This window comes from Podarcis melisellensis (assembly GCF_964234715.1).
Source record: "Podarcis melisellensis genome assembly, chromosome: 6".
Classification (NCBI taxonomy): Eukaryota; Metazoa; Chordata; class Lepidosauria; order Squamata; family Lacertidae; genus Podarcis; species Podarcis melisellensis.
In genome coordinates, this window is record NC_138538.1 from 93,816,927 (window position 1) to 93,834,232 (window position 17,306).

The 17,306-nt window shown below is 42.0% G+C and overlaps 1 protein-coding gene across 1 annotated transcript in view; it reads left to right on the plus strand.

Moving 5' to 3' along the window:
• Nucleotides 1–17,306, plus strand: part of LOC309371959 (sterol O-acyltransferase 1-like) — a 45,800-nt gene that overhangs the window by 12,044 nt on the left and 16,450 nt on the right. Inside the window, exons 3-6 of the mRNA XM_081915111.1 lie at nt 5,410–5,468; nt 8,308–8,453; nt 8,529–8,588; nt 16,653–16,760. Coding sequence (XP_081771237.1) covers nt 5,410–5,468; nt 8,308–8,453; nt 8,529–8,588; nt 16,653–16,760 — 373 coding nt within the window. The remainder of the gene's footprint in view (nt 1–5,409; nt 5,469–8,307; nt 8,454–8,528; nt 8,589–16,652; nt 16,761–17,306) is intronic.

Here is a 17,306-nt window from a genome sequence, read left to right on the forward strand (position 1 = left end):
GCACCCCAGTTATGGAGCATTGTCCACTCTGGTTCTTTCCCAAACAACACACGATAAGGAATATCTTTTATAGAGCTAGACCAGGTTCTATTAATCAAAAAGTTCGCTGTCAGAAAAGCCTCGCCCCACAGCCTATGGTTGTGACCCAATCCTGCATCCACTAGCAGGCAGTCCTTTACTGACTGTATTACAGCCCCACGTCTTTCACACAGACCATTTTCAGCAGGGCTATAAGGGTTAGTCAAACGATGAGTGATCCCCTTACGTCGCAACCATGTCCCAAATTGTTTGTTCAGAAATTCTCCACCCCCATCTGTTTGCAACTGCACAACAGGGCGAGCGAAGAGCTTTTCAGCTTGGGCAACCCATTCTCTGAATGTGGGGAAACACTCAGATTTCTGCTTTAACAAAAACAACCAACTAAAACGTGATTTATCATCAATTACCAGAAAAGCATATCTGGCGCCTCCTTCAGTCTTCTGTGGAAAAGGGCCTATCACGTCACAATGGACAAGTTCTAAAACCTCTTTAGATACTCTGTCACTTTTAGAAGCCACAGGCTTCCTCTTAGATTTGGCCATTTTACATACATTGCAATCTAGGAAACAGTTACAGCTGTTTACTTTTAGGTTCTTGCACACCTTTTGCATCTCTGAAAGCACACAGAAATTGGCGTGACCCAGTTTTCTGTGCAGTTCATGTACACACCCCTTATGAACTGGCAAATTATCCTGAACCACCTGGGCTGCTTTAACAGGCTTGTCCTGCATTACATATAGCCCATTTTCCAACTTTGCATGGCCACATACCTGAGTTCCATTCTTTATCAGACAGCCATCCCGTGTGAAGTTAACACTATACCCTGCATTAATCAAACAGCTTACAGACAGCAAACAATAGTCCAAACTGCTGACAAACAGAGTCTCTGGTAGAGTAGTGTTCAAGCACTGCAGGAAACATGTTCCCTGGCCATCAATCTTGCTTCTACGACCATCAGCAAGATAAATTGAGTCTTTTCCATCAGCTGGCTTCCCCAGGGTCTTAAAGTCCTCCCGACTGTTGCAGATAATCCTGCTGCTCCCAGAGTCCAGCAACCATGTTCCTCGAGGTATCTTCCTCTCCTCTCGAGAAAATGCTGAAACAAACTGAGCAGAACGCGTGTTCTTCTTCTCTGAAGAGAACCCCTTCTGCTTACGTTTCTGCGTTGATTGCTGTCTCTGCTCCACGTCGTCTCCTGGAAGTCTTGCCCTGCATTGACGTTGGCGATGCCCGGGTTGGTTGCATCTATAGCATCTCCTCACTGCCATGGCCAAGTCCAAACCTTGGCGTTGCTCCATTGGCAGATTCTGCTGCTGGCCCCCTCGACTGTAACTCCTCCGCTCTTGGAGTTCAGCTTGTTTATCTGACCTTCTTTCTGCTTCTTCGGTCAATCTTCCAACCACATACTCAAGGGTCAGATCTCGGGGACGCATACTCTCCATGCTGTTAATCACGGGCAACCAGCTTTCAGGCAAACTTGAAAGAATAATGTAGGTTTGGTCAGTCTCATCATAACGCTTACCTCTCTGCTGTAGTTGAAGAAACAGAGATTTCAGCGTTTGAAGATGAGTTGCCAAACTCTCACCTTCTTTCATAACAGTCCTGAACAGCCTTCTGGTCAGAGAAATTATAGTTCCAGCAGTTTCTCTGACATGCATTGCCCTTAATAAATTCCAGCACTCAAACGCTGTGCTGGCATTTGCTACATGCAATAACAGAGAGTTGCTCAAAAACAGCATAATTTGGGCACGAGCCCTTTCATCTAGCCGTTTTTTCTCAGCAGAGTCAGTCCTCAAAACCTCAGTTTCAACACAGTCCCATAGTCCATCTCTCCTTAACAACTGCTGCATTTTAATTGACCAACTCAGCCAGTTGCTTTCTGAGAGAAGTTCAAAAGGGATGCCCCCCCCAATATTTACAACTTGGGAAGACTGGAAATCTGCCATCTCTGCTGGTGCTTGCTGAGCCCCTTCTGTGGGGCCTCCAGCAAACTCTCCAGACTCTCTCTTTAGAGTCCCACTAGATGGTCCTGGCTGGCACTCACCGGCTTCTAGCTGCTGCCTCTGTTGACCCTCAGGTCCCGCCTGACTCTGCAACTGGTGTAGCCGCTCTGTGAGTCGCCTACTGTGGTCCTCTAGCAGTTCAAACTGTTCCAGTAGCCGACGCTGAGTGCTTTTCTGGTCCTCAGATCCTAGCTGCTCCAGCGTCGCTGCAGACAGTTACAGCTTGCCACCAACTGCTCCAATGCACAGCCACCGGCTCCATACACCACCAGGACTCACCAGCTCCCTGCTGAGATGCTGTCAGTCGTTTTGCACTCTGCACATGCTCAGAAACACTGGGCCCATAACCTGTCAGTGTTTGTAAAAAGCAAAAAAAAAAGGAGGAAAAGGTTCTGACCTCCCTTTGCCTCTTCAGCCTGGTCCTCGGACCCTTGTCGGCACAAAAAGAGTCCACGAGAATATCCTTGCAGAGTTTTATTCTTAAAAGTCTTTGTGCAAAAACACGACTGAATAACTCCACACACCAGCACCAACCAACCCAAACACCAGCCTCAGCAACAAACTAACATTTCTCACTTATATATACAACTTGGTGCAGACCGCTGAGTCATGCTGACCCAGCTTTATTCGCATTAAAGAAACAGCGGCCATTTTAGCCGTGACAAAGTACCTAATTCGTACTGGAGGACTGTTCTTAACTTGAAACTGTTCTTAACCTGAAGCACCACTTTAGCTAATGGGGCCTCCTGCTGCTGCTGCGCCGCCGGAGCATGCTTTCTGTTCTCATCCTGAAGCAAAGTTCTTAACCTGATGTACTATTTCTGGGTTAGCGGAGTCTGTAACCTGAAGCGTATGTAACCTGAAGCGTATGTAACCCGAGGTACCACTGTAGCTTTCTTTCAGTAAAGAACAGTCTGTAAATTTTAAATCAATTTTCCACAATCTTTCCCAATCTTCAAACATTATGTTATAGCCTATATCTTGTGCCCATTTAATCATGACGGGTTTCACCTCCTCATCTTTTGTTTCCCATTCTAGCAGAATACTATATGCGCCTTTCAGCAACTTTACTTTCCCTTCCACAACTTCCTTCTGAAATCTAGATGTCGTATAACTGAATCCTTTCTTGTTATCTTCTCTGTATATCTCGTGTAGTTGCCAATAATGTAACCAACTCTGAAAATGATCTCTTAATTTCCATTTTCCTTCTTGATCCTTTAACAAGTCAGCATATGTAAGCCACTTTCCTTTCTTTCCAAGTGATTTGAGCAGTAAAGCTTCGTGTGGTGAAAGCCACCAAGGAGTCTTCTGTTCTAATAAATCTTTATATCTCTCCCATACTCTCATTAGTGATTTCCTAATTATGTGCTTATAAAAACTTTTATGTACTTTCCCTTTCCCATACCATAGATATGCATGCCAACCAAATCTATTGTCATGCCCTTCCAGTTCTAATGCTTCTTGCTTTTCCAACTTCATCCAGTCCCTAATCCATACCAAACATACAGCTTCATAATATAATTTAAAGTCTGGGAGGGCAAAACTGCCTCTATCTTTTCAGCCTGTAGAATAAGATTTGCCCATTAGGGGTCCAATGTGGCTTGCAAGGCCATTTCAGGATTCAGGAAGGGCTTTGCATGAAAACTCCCTGCTTTGTTTTAGCAAGCGATTCCAATGCAAACCCCTTCCTGATTTAGAAGATATTTATTGAGATTTTACAAACAAAGAAAATTACAATATAAGAAAAGAAAAAGAAAAAAGAAAAAGAAAAAAGATACAAAAAAGGTAAAAAATATGTGAAAAATAAAAAAACAATTAAAAACAAATCAATCTTTTCGTGTCTTATATTTCAATTACTCGTTTCCTGACCTCCTCACACCTCCCTTTTTTGTATTCCAGTTCACATAGTTAATTCAGCAAATCCTTTCCCTCTTTGTTTTTATCTTAATTATAAATCTTAACATAATATTTTCATCTAATTATCAATCCTTTTTTGCATATTCTTTTAACTTTGTTACTAAAACCATCTCATTTCAATCCTGCATCATTTTAACATTCATTAATTTTACAGTGTTTCTGCAGATAGTATTTAAATTTCTTCCAATTTTCTTCCACCAACTCTTCTCCCTGGTCGTGGATTCTGCCAGTTCCATATATTCTATCACTTTCATCTGCCATTCTTCCAAGGTGGGTAGATCTTGTGTCTTCCAATACTTCGCGATGAGTATTCTTGCTGCTGTTGTAGCATACATTAAAAAAGTTCTGTCCTTCTTTGGCACCAATTGGCCGACCATGCCCAGGAGAAAGGCTTCTGGTTTCTTCAGGAAGGTATATTTAAATACCTTTTTCATTTCATTGTAGATCATTTCCCAGAAAGCCTTAATCTTTGGGCACATCCACCAAAGGTGAAAGAATGTACCTTCATTTTCCTTACATTTCCAACACTTATTATCGGGCAAGTGATATATTTTTGCAAGCTTGACTGGTGTCATGTACCACCTGTATATCATTTTCATAATATTCTCTCTTAGGGTATTACATGCCGTAAATTTCATACCTGTGGTCCACAACTGCTCCCAGTCAGCAAACATTATGTTATGTCCAACATCTTGTGCCCATTTTATCATAACAGATTTAACCGTTTCATCCTGTGTATTCCATTTCAACAGCAAATTATACATTCTTGAAAGTATCTTAGTTTTGGGATCTAACAGTTCTGTTTCCAATTTTGATTTTTCCACCTGGAAACCAATTTTTTTATCCATATTATAAGCCTCCCTTATTTGATAATTATGAAGCCAGTCTTGCACTTTATCTTTTAGTTTCTCAAAACTCTGCAATTTCAATTTGTCACCTTCTTGTTCCAGAATCTCCCAATATTTTGGCCATTTGGCCTCCATATTGAGCTTTTTCTGACCCCCTCCTGATTTAGGAGATGGTTGGCATTGGCATTGGATGGTTGGCATTGGAACATTACTGAAAGGAAGGGCATTCAAACAACTCAGTGCTACCCTTTGAACCTCCAAAATCTGGAAGTTTTTGAAAGAAATGAAACAGTTTTCAAACAGTTTTCAATTAACTATGGTTTTAATGCACTCTAGGAAGCGAAATTGGAATAGGTTGTTTTTCCTTTTGGTCAGTAGCGGACAACTAATACAGGTACCTCTGGGGAGGGGAATAAGTGAAATTTTGAGGGCTAGTAACATTTGTGGACTTATTTGCAGCACTGATATTAAAATACTTTAAATTTCCAGTTTGCTTGCTTTTCCTGTTTTGCCTTTCAGACTTGCGGACAACTTATATTTATTTATTTATTTATTGTATTTATCATTGAAAATACAGCAACGGTTTGTTTTTTCCCTCTTAGGTCATGTTGACGTTGACCATTCGGTCACTCGAAAGATGCAGCTTTTGGTGGAGGCTGAGGTAAACCTATCTGAATTGTAGTTAATATGAGTTGACAAGGAGGAATCCCTAGACAGCAAAAGAAACCTCCCATTTGTGACAGATCTATGCATAGTAAGGGTCTGTTAGAAATCCTAAATCCTGTAAATTGGGAGTCACTGAAACTGGGACTGCTGAAAGATTTCCTCAAATGCAAAAATTATAAACAATGCTCACTTTCCTGTGAGCTCTTATAAACTGGAGAACTATCTAATCATGCTTCCTCAGAAAATCAAAACTAGGGCTTCTGACATTTTATTTTATTTGAACCATTACAGTCCTTTGTACTATTATTATCCCCAGCCCTTCAAATGTTCATGCTTTTGTCTGATGCCTTAGAAACCTTCAGCTGCTGTTGTAGGGCACAGATGGCGGCTGGGCTGCTTTCCTCCTCTAGTCTGTTAGCAAGTGGGATGCTTAAGGAATTCATTCTTTGTGAATTCCAGTATGAATAACCTGATTTGGTTTGATCCCCGGAGGCACACTCCATTGTCTCTTGAGACAGATGGATGCCAACAATAACAACCTGATCTGCCCCTCCTGGCCAGATTGAAACTTAAACCATTCACCCACTTCCACCTTTCTCAAATATTCCAGTTCTTCGCTAAGAAAGCATATCAAAATGCATTTAGAAATATTGAGAGAGAAATGTGTGTTTAATTGCATTAAAAGAAAAAGCAGGACAAAAGAGAATTGTGAGTGCATGAGAAAGCAGATAAGTTCTCAGATATTTGCTGTTGCGTGTGAAAAATAAAAGTCTTTTATTTTAAGAAGAAGGAAGTCTCACAGACTGGCTATCCATCACTAGCCAAAGCATTGCTGCTCATATTTAGTGCAGCTAGAACCGCAAGAGCTGCATATCCATGTTTTGGTAAAGTGGGACTGGAAGGCTGTGGGATTAGGCTGTTCCGGCATGCTACTGCTTTGGACTGTAGGGAGGATTCGCAAGTGGCTCTGAAACTATTGCTGGGTACCCTTTTGAGTCTTTGAACTTATCAGGAATTAAATAGTGGGAAGATGGTGGAGAAGCTTCCCTGGGAATCGGCTTATCCACCTACCGACTTTTTCCTGGTAGTGAGCAGATAGAGAAGAGCAGGATACATCTTCCTAGTTTCAGGTGGGGCAGCAGCGAAGCCCAACAGGTCTTGCCAGCATATCAACTGCCTCAGGGAAAAGGAGCCGCAAAGTCCTTTCCTTTTGGTGCCGTGTCTGCAATATGTGCATGGATAACAGCAGGTGACCTCTTTCCCCAGGCTAATTCCCAGGGCTACATTGAAAGCAAGAACTCTGTTGTTGTTCAGGTGCTGTTTGCCCTGTGCAGCAGAAACCCTGTAGCTTGCTTTCCCTTCTCTTGGTTCTTTCTCTTTGTTTACTGTATTTTTTGCTCTATAAGACTCACTTTTTCCCTCCTAAAAAGTAAGGGGAAATATGTGTGCGTCTTATGGAGCGAATGCAGGCTGCGCAGCTATCCCAGAAGCCAGAACAGCAAGAAGGATTGCTGCTTTCACTGCACAGCAATCCCTCTTGCTGTTCTGGCTTCTGAGATTCAGAATATTTTTTTTCTTGTTTTCCTCCTCCAAAAACTAGGTGCGTCTTGTGGTCTGGTGCGTCTTATAGAGTGAAAAATACGGTATTTTTCACTCTCTCTTGGCATCATTCTTTGTTGACTGTGTGGAGCTTGGCAATGGCAGATCAATCAGCCCTTTAATTTGTAAACAAACAAACAAAACACCCTGTGCTTTGTGAACACCCTGCGCTCAGCAAAGCAGCCAAGAAACTTCCTATCACACTTGTTTGCTCTTCTTAATGTCAGCCATCACAGCTTCTGTTTTTTAATAACTCTGGAAGTACAAGAATATTCCTCTCTGCTGTTGCTGCCCTTGCCCCTGCCGCCCAAATAAAATGCCACATCAAAGCAATCTTAGTGCTAAACTTCAAAAAATGCATGGGAAATCCTAAGTGAAATGTGTTTCCCTGTTTAATTTCTTTAGACATTCTTCCCTCCATTGGGAAGAGTTGTGAGAGACCTTTTTGTTGGGTTCTGCTGGCCAGGGCACCACCTCTGAAGCAACTTCATTAAACTGTTAGCTGTTCATTTTTAAATAATCTTTGTGTGTATGGTGGCGAGTTAACCAGAACTGAGCATTTTGTGAGTGACCATGGTGCCTTCTTATATCCTATTCTCGGACTTGTCAACTTTCCTTAAATTTAATAGAGTAATAGAACGTGTTTTGCATATGGTTGGTATTTGACTAGTAAAACAAAAACAAAACAAAAAGCTCTTGCAGAACAAGTCAGTTTTCTGGTCAGATTTCTGTCAGATATGTTGAGTGTAAGCAAGATGGGAGGCAGCTAGGCTAACTATGATTTTCTTAGAAAGGCTCTGCAGTTGGCGACTTTGCTTCCTCATTCTTGGGGAGCTGCTGATAGGTGGCTTAAACCAGGAATGGGGAACCAGATGTTGCTGGACTAGGAAGTCCTATCAGCGCTGACCATTGTCCCCACTGGCTGTGACTTTGACTGGGGTCCAAGAATATGTCGTCAGTTGTCAGGAAATGAGACACGTTCATGATTTGTTGTTAGCATGGTGTTAGGAAGTCAGCCTTGCATTTGAAGGTAAAGAGTAACATGCCATTTTAGCAGGCAAATTCCAGGCAATACTTAGCCCGATTTCTGTTCTTATCCTGAAGCAAAGTTCTTAACCTGAAGCACTATTTCTGGGTTAGCGGAGTGTGTAACCTGAAGCGTATGTAACCCAAGGTACCACTGTATACTTAAGGTGCTCTCTTTTTTATTCCTTCCTTCCTCCAAATTTTATCAGCAAATGAAGCCAGCTTTCATGCAGCGGATCGACAGCCACTTTACAGAATTCATAAATGGCTTGATTGCAAAGTCTGTGCAGCTTGAGACTTCGCCCCCTGCCTTCTCAGCCGTGTGCTCAGAGAAAAATGGTGGCTTCAAAAGCAAGTATGTTGGTTCTTGGCTGAGCCTGAAGCAGAGTTGATATGTTGATTTGTTGCTGAATATTTGTTCTTTTCACAGGGAATTAAGAGCACCTCCAGAACACGGAAAAGTTTTTGTTGCTAGAAAGTCTGTCTTGGAGTGAGTATATTAATTAGATTTTATATTTTACTAGAGCCCTTGCTAAAGTTAAAGTTGCCTTGATCCAGTGGGTGGCTTCTCTGCATATCTCGCTTCTCCCTCCCAGTAGATCCCATTCATTTTTATACTGTGTAGACTGAAAGTTGGTATTCCTAACCTTTATAAGTGTTCTAGCCAATTGGCTATTGTACATCCCAAATTCTAACTTGGATGTGGCTGGATTCTGGATTCACAGAGGCTGTTCTGTAGAAACTGGTCAACAGAATAGAATAGGCATCCCCAAACTCAGCTCTCCAACTCTTTGGGGACTACAACTCCCATCATCCCTACCTAACAGGACCAGTGGTCAGGGATGATGGGAATTGTAGTCCCAAAACATCTGGAGGGCCGAGTTTGGGGATGCCTGGAATAGAATGTCTATTGCTGGGTAATCCAAACTCCTCATGGGTGGTCTGGTTCTCCAATAAAGTTTGTCCCTAACTTCTTTTATATACTGCCTAGGAGAACCCATAACGGAATGGTACCTTGGCCCATGTAGGTTCAGACTTGGATATGATACAGTTCTGTGTTCTCCAGGGCTCCTTTGGAGGCCAGGTGGGATTATCAATTTAATAATAAATGAATAATAAGCACTCTAAGCCTGTGAGACCCAAATATTTACATAGCATGGAGTGGGGATTACAAAAGGCTTCAGTTGGTGCAAAATGGGAGAGTGTCCAAGTGAAATGTGGTCTACAGCAGCTCTGTGGAGTTTCTGGCCTGCTCAGGCATCCTAATTTGACCTGCAAAGCCACCTTCCCCAAACCAGGTACACCTGTGGGATAGGTAAAGATGCAGTTCCCTACTGAAAGCAGGTTTGCTGGCACCACCAATCAGCTGATTGGCAGTGCCAACGAAGTCCTGTGCCTTTGCTTACGTGGTTTGATTTCAAACCACGCAGGCACAGGAAACTGGGTTTGCTGGCACAGTTGACCATTGGTGCCTGCAATGCCTTGTCCCAGTTTTGATTTCAAACTGCATGGGCAAAGGACTTGCCCTGATGTCATTATTATACCAATAAGGGTTGCTCAGGCTAGCATGAAAATTAGGAATCAGGGGTCTGGGTTAAGTTGAGGCACGTCACTAAGGGAAGCAGATTTCCCTCTCTAGCTTAAAAGGCTAGTGCTGTAAGTTAGCTTCTTAGTGATGAGGAGATTGTTATTTTAGATCATGCTTCGAAGTATTTGAGGGGTGTAGATTCTACTACAATAGGTAGAAAGCTGTGGTTTGATCCGCAAATTTCTGAACATTGGCCATAAAATAGGCCCGGGTGAGATGTAATTAAGGTTGTTTGATTTAATTGACCTGGGACTGCATCTGTTTTAATGCCGAGTGCTAGAATTGCCCATGAGTGCAGGATATCTTCTGCTGAGATTAAAACTCAGATGGGGGATTCTCTTGGGACTACAACTCGATGATCAACTTCTAGTAGGCGGAAATTTCCGGGATGTAGGTCACATGTTGGGACTATGTAGGAGTCAAACAGCAGATTTTCATAGTCTGTATAGTCGTAGCTTCGTTATCACTGGTGGCCAATGGCTTTAATAGTTAAAAGAGGGTTGTTAATTTCATCTATTAAATAAAGGATTTGGAGGGAGGGGAGTGCAATTAGGAGTAAAATGATTGTGGGGAGGATAATTCAGATTATTTCCACTTCTTGGGCATCTATAGTATTAGTGTGAGTTTTGTTGATAATATTAGACTAATAATATGTAGTACCAAGGCACTGATTAAAACAACAATTATTAATACATGGTCAGGGAAGTGAAGAAGTTCTTATATAATGGGGGAGGCTGCATTTTGGAAGCCTAGTTGTGCTGGGTGTGCCACATAGGCTTGATTGATCTATAATTTAGCGCTGACAGAGCTATGCAATTTATTTACTAGGACCTCATAAGGAGAGAAACTTAAGAGGCTGTGTGACTGGCTTGAAAGTGGTTAGAGCTGGTTCACGTTCCCCCTCCCTTGAGGTTTGTACATAGGTTGTTTCTTTGTAGGTATGATATGGGGGCGGGCAGCCGAGAAGTCATTCCAAGTTTGTGTTTGTTAATTCAAGGGTAAGTACTTAATGTTTAGCTGCCAGAGCTTCGCAGATAATAAATATTATTATAATTACTGCTGTCAGTGAAATTAAGGAGCCAACTGATGAAATAGTATCGCAGAAGGTGTATGCCTCTGGATAGTCGGAGTAACGTCGGGGCATGCCCGCTAATCCGAGGAAATGTTGTGGAAAGAATGTCATGTTGACCTCAGTAAATATTATGCCAAATTGAATTTTTGTTCATGAGGAATGCAAAGTATAACCTGTAAAGAGCAGAAATCAGTGGGCAAATCCACATATAATTGCAAATGCAGCTCCTATTGATAGGACATAATGGAAATGGGCAACTACATAGTAGGCATCATGAAGAATAACATCTAATGAGGAGTTGGCTAAAATAATACCTGTAAGGCCGCCTACCGTAAACAAAAAAATGAATCCCAGGGCCCAAAATATAGCAGCATCCCATTTAATTGTTCCGCCGTGAAGGGTTGCGAGTCAACTAAAAACTTTTACTCCAGTAGGAATGGCAATAATTATTGTGGCTGAGGTAAAATAGGCTCGGGTGTCAATGTCCACACCTACGGTAAATACGTGGTGGGCCCACAGAATGAAGCCTAGAAAGCCAATTGATATTATGGCTCACACTATACCTATGTAGCCGAATGGTTCTTTTTTCCCTGCATAGTATGTGGCGATATGGGAAATTATGCCAAAGCCAGGGAGAATGCGGATGCATACTTCTGGATGACCAAAAAATCAAAATAGGTGTTGGTAGAGAATTGGGTATCCTCCTCCTGCTGGGTCAAAAAATGATGTGTTTAGGTTTTGATCTGTTAGTAGCATTGTAATTCCTGCGGCCAAGACGGGAAGCTTAGTATAAGTTAAGTGCATGTAAAATTTTAGGCTTAGTAAAGTGGTTAAGGCGAGGGCAGTTGCTAGTGGGATGAGGTGGCTGGTAGTTAATTCTTCAAGAATTAATCATTTAGGTAAGAAGCCAGTTAATGGGGGGAGTCCCCCTAATGCTATAAGGGTAATTACTGTGATGGTGGAGAGTGCTGGAGAGATTACTCATATTGTTCCTAAATCTTTGGCGGTTTTTGCAGTTGAAGTGATGAAAATTAGGAACATGGAGGTAGTTATTAATGGATAAATTATTAAGGTTAGAAGAAGAAGTTTCTGGCAGATAGGGGAGATGGCAGCTATTCAGCCTAGGCGTCCGGTGGATGAAAATGCTATGATTTTTCGTAGTTGGGTTTGATTTAGTGCAGATCATCCTCCAGTTAAGGTAGAGGAAATAGCTAGTAGTAATAAAATTGTTGTTGGGAGTTGATTAGAAGTTATATATAGTAGAGATATTGGTGGTAATTTTTGTCATGTTGCAATAATTAGAGCAGTTATTATGCCTTGTATGACATTTGGGAGTCAGAAGTGTATGGGAACCAGGCCCAATTTTATGGCTAGGGCAATTGTTAATATAGTGGGGGTTGGCTGCGTGGTGAGTTGAGTAATATCTCAAATTCCAGTGTGCTGCATTAAGAATGCTTGAAAATAAAATGATGGATGAGGCCATTGCTTGAATGATAAAATATTTTGTTGCGGCTCCAGTGGCTCGTGGATGATGTTGTTTGGCCAGGATTGGGATAATGGCTAGGGTGTTTAATTCTAGTCCAGTTCAGGCTAGAAATCAATGGTAGCTCCGAGGGCCAAGCTGGAAATTAAAATGGATAAGATGTAGGGGCTCATTAGTAAAGGAAGGGTTTAACCACCATTTTTGGGGTATGGGCCCAAGAGCTTTGTTAGCTGACTTTACTAGAAGGTAGTATAGTGGGAGCAGAGGGTTTTGGAGTCTCAGGTGTGGGTTCGAATCCCATTCTTCTAGAGGAGGTGAGGGATTATAAATCCCTGTGATTTACTCTATCAATGTAATCCCTAATTTCTCGGGCACACATTTTGGTAACAGTTATTAATTTAGTGGCGGGAACCCTGATAGTGAGATTGGAAGTGAGATATACCACAAGTATAGTGCTAGTGTGGCAGGGAGAAATTGTTTTCATAGGAGGTGTATTAATTGATCATAACGAAATCGTGGGTAAGAGGCTCGAGCCCATAAGAATCCAGTGGTCAGTAGGGTAGTTTTTGCTATTAGGTTAAATGTAAATAATTCTGTTTGTGTGGTTAGGGTAAGTAAAGGTAAAGGGACCCCTGACCATTAGGTCCTGTCGTGGCTGACTCTGGGGTTGCGGCCCTCATCTCGCTTTACTGGCCAAGGGAGCCGGCGTACAGCTTCCGGGTCATGTGGCCAGCATGACTAAGCCGCTTCTGGCGAACCAGAGCAGCACACGGAAATGCCGTTTACCTTCCCGCCAGAGTGGTACCTATTTATCTACTTGCACTTTGAGGTGCTTTCAAACTGCTAGGTTGGCAGGAGCAGGGACTGAGCAACGGGAGCTCACCCCGTTGTGGGGATTCGAACTGCTGACCTTCTGATCAGCAAGTCCTAGGCTCTGTGGTTTAACCCACAGCGCCACCTGAGTCCCTGTGGTTATGGTAGGGCTAAAGAATAAAATACCTGAGAGTGTGTTTATCATCAAAATGTTTATGTATTCAGCTAGGAAGAACAGTGCAAACGGTCCTGCTGCATATTTGACATTAAACCCTGAGACAAGTTCAGATTCCCCCTCAGTTAAATCAAATGGTGCGCGATTTGTTTCTGCTAGGGTTGATACGAATCATATAATTGCGAGGGGTTATGTGGGTAGGATTAGTCAAATGTGTTCTTGCGTAATGATAAGAGTGTGTATTGAGAAGGTGCCAGTCAGTCTAATAATTGAAAGTGGAATAATGCCCAGGGTAACTTCATATGAGATTGTTTGTGCAATGGCTCATAGGGCCCCTATTGGGGCGTATTTTGAGTTAGATGCTCATCTGGACCATAAGATTGGGTAGACTATTATGCTTAAGAGGGCAAGAAGAAATAGAAAGTCTAAGTTTATGTCTGCTAGGGGGTGTGGTATGTCGGGAATTGAAGCCCATATTAGGAGAAACTGGCAACAATCCTAGGCAGCCGGCTTGATTCCCTGTTGACCTCCCTGGCTGCATTCCTCAGCAAGCGCAGGCTAGGTCTCGATCGGCGATTCTTCTCAAACATGAGAAGAATACACGCCCTCTTTCCTGCCCCCTGGCAGGGGAAAGAGATAGACAGAAATGTATTTACATGCCTTTATTTCTGTTTTTGCAGCATTACAAAAAACATGACTGCTCTCTTCAAACTCCAGCAGTACAGTGACACACACTTCCTGTACTTCCTGGACAGGAACAAGCGGAAGAGCTCATATTACACTCTGAGCTAATTCCGGTGCTTCGCACTGCGAATTGACTGTCCCTCTGTTTCCCACGGGCAGTCCCAACATTCCCATCATGTTTACTTTTCAAGCTAGCACTTTGCAGCAGCATTGCATCCGTATCGTAACATGGTATTGGTATTGGAGTTCATATTATCAAATTTTAACAAGGGTTTAAACAAAAAATTGTAGTTGTACACATTCTTCATAAAGTGTATTGTTGACGGCGATTAACCAATAATTGATCAGTTTAGTTGACTCTCGTTTTAGGGGTTTGGCGAGAAATTTTTTTTGATTAAACAAGAAAAATTATTGGTAGGGGGGGTTTGCCATAAAAAAGTATATTTTATTTTAGTTAAATTTTAATGTGTATGGTAAACACATAAATCACTCTGGAGCTCCTTCACTCCGTGTCTGACTCCAAGTTAGCAGTTGCTGAGTTTAAACTCCGCCCCTGTCAGCTCTGGAATGAAGATTCCCAGCCTCTGTCAGCTCCGGAACGAAGCTGACACCAGATGGGTGGGGTATAAAAAATAAATATATTATTATTATTATTATTATTATTATCATCATCATCATTCTCATTAGTATCATTATTATTATTATATTTGTTGAAAAATATGTCCACCAAGCATTAAGACAATAATACCATATAAGTCCAATATCTCCTACGTGGTTGAAGATAATAGCCTAAAGGGCTGCTGTATTAGCATCAGGGCGGGCAAATCATAATTCCCACACTTTCTCAACCAACGAAAAGTTGAAATATATTATTGGCTGTGACGAGCATTGATATGGCTAGTAAAAATACTAAGAGGTATTTGAAGAATCGGGATATGTGGGGGTCTGGTGATATATATCAGCAAATTCAAGGATAGATCATGTAACGAATAAACTAATTGGGATAAATGTGAGGGGGTGCATGTCTAAGACAAGGTTAATATTAATATCTCTATCGGCAATGTTAGTTCATGTAAAATTGGTTGTGGAGGCTTCTGTACCATAGTTTATCAAAATAGCTAGGGGGATTAGGCTGACTTTGAATGCCAATTGTACAGTGGCTTTTGCGTAAAGCGTGCCTCATCCTATTATGAAAGGAATTGGGTTTATAGTTGTGAGAACAGGGTGTGTTATGATAAATAGGACTGTTAGCATGGTTGAGTGTAGGAGGAGGTTGTGGATTTTTACTTTTACTTGGAGTTGCACCAAGATTTTTGGTACCTAAAACCAATGGATTACTACTTTCCTATAGAAGTAAGAGGTCTAAGGACTTCATCCTTAGTTATGTGAGTTAGCAGTTCTAATTGTTTATACAGCTCTTGGTAAACAAGAAGGTAGAACCTTCTATCTCAGTCACAGTCTAGTCTTTTTGGTAAGCTATATTTACAAGTGAATAATCCTGAAATTAGGGTGGGTTTTAGAATTAGAAGTCCTAGGGGTAGCAAATGTAGGATAAGGATGTTCTCGAGCATGGGTGGGAGGGAGAAGGCGAAATTGATTTGAAATGGCTCCTTGTTGGGTTATTAAGAATATGTATTGGGAATAAGTGGCCGTAATGAGGGTTTCAACCCCAGTGATGATGATGGTGTGGGGTGATCAGTTAAATAGGGCAGTAGGTTGGTTGAGGGGGGCATGGCTGTATTGGTTAAGTTAATGAATAATCATCGTTGATATTAATGGGAAGGCAAGTTGTAGACCTCGTACAAGAAGTAACGTTTGGGTGTGCGCACGCTCATAATTAGTGTTTGCTAGAGCAAAGAGGGCTGAGGAAGTTAGGCCATGTGCAAATATTAGGGTTATGGCTCCGGTCAAGCCTCATGGTGTTTGTATAATAATAGCAGAGGTTACTAGGCCCATATGACTTAGGGATGAGTAGGCGATGAGAGCCTTCAGGTCTGCTTGTCGTAGGCAAATTGAGCTAGTTATTACAATACCTCATAGAGCTAAAATTATGACCGGGAATATGAGGGTAGGTGGGTAGGGGTTTAATATGGATGAAATACGAATCAGGCCGTATCCTCCTAATTTTAATAAAATGGCAGCTAATACTATTGAACCAGCGATTGGGGCTTTTGGAAGTCAAAGATGTAAGCCATATACAGGTAATTTGACTAAAAGGCAGAGCGATCCCGATGGGGTGTCATCGCGGCTGCACCCCCACAAACGGTGTGCCATGCCCCCAGGACATGCACCACGCCCCTGCGGGCAGCGCATCACGCCCCTGGGATGCGTGCCACGCCCCCCCAGGACACACACCAGCTACGCCCCCACCTGTTCTCCGCCCCCCGGTGCCGGAGCATGAAGCTCCGCCACTGCCTGCTGGTTGGAAACAATCTCTTTCTCTTGTACAGCGGCACTTCTTTCCATACTACCCCCTCTAAAAAGTGGTGAAGGTCTTATATTTGTTGGCAGATGAATTTTGCAGAACATATGCAGAGAAATTGCACTGGAAAAGAGTGATCGCATGTTACATTTGAAGGAGAAAAAGCAAATGGCCCAGGGAAGCCATGGCCATATCCTCCGAATCTTCTGACCATATTCCTGTTGCTTTCAGCTCTTAAGTTTAATCACTGGAAGTCCTGGAGTTTGTCCCCACCCCCCGAAATGTTCTAATGTACTTCTTATAATTATTTTCCTCAGTGAGCTATTTGAAGTGAAAGACATCCGGACCATACATCATGTGTTCATTGTTTTCTTCATCATGATCAGTCTCAGCACCCTCATGGTAGACTCCATTGATGAAGGAAGGTAGGAAAATATTGAAGGGATCAGCTGGAGGTTTGTTTCTTTTTGTTTTGTTTTAGTGTTGGACTTGAGTCATTTCATACCTGAACCAATGAAAATGTATCTGCATGCAAAGTCTTGGAAGATGTGGAGCCCTCCCAGTACTAACTGAAGGGCTGCAGGCTATGCCACAATAACTACAAGTTTTCCCACATGTGTGTGCTTATCCAAGGGGTCCTGGATCTCTGTAGGGGTTGTATTTGTCTGTATCTCTGTGTTTGCTTTCTTGCTTTAGAGTGTTCTGTGCAGTATAAAACCTTAGGGTGTATACTTAAGTTCAGTATTCGTTTCATAAGATTTATACACTGCCTGATTCTAAAAGGAACCTCAAAGCGGTTTATGAAAGATAAAACAAGAAAATCATGAAAAAATCACAACCATACTCTAAAACATACAAAACTTAGAATACTAAAAAAGATTAAAAGTACCTCAACTTTCGTTATAGAATTCCTTAGCTGTTACTGATTTAATCTGATGGAATATATATTTTAACCCAGGTATATGATTTTA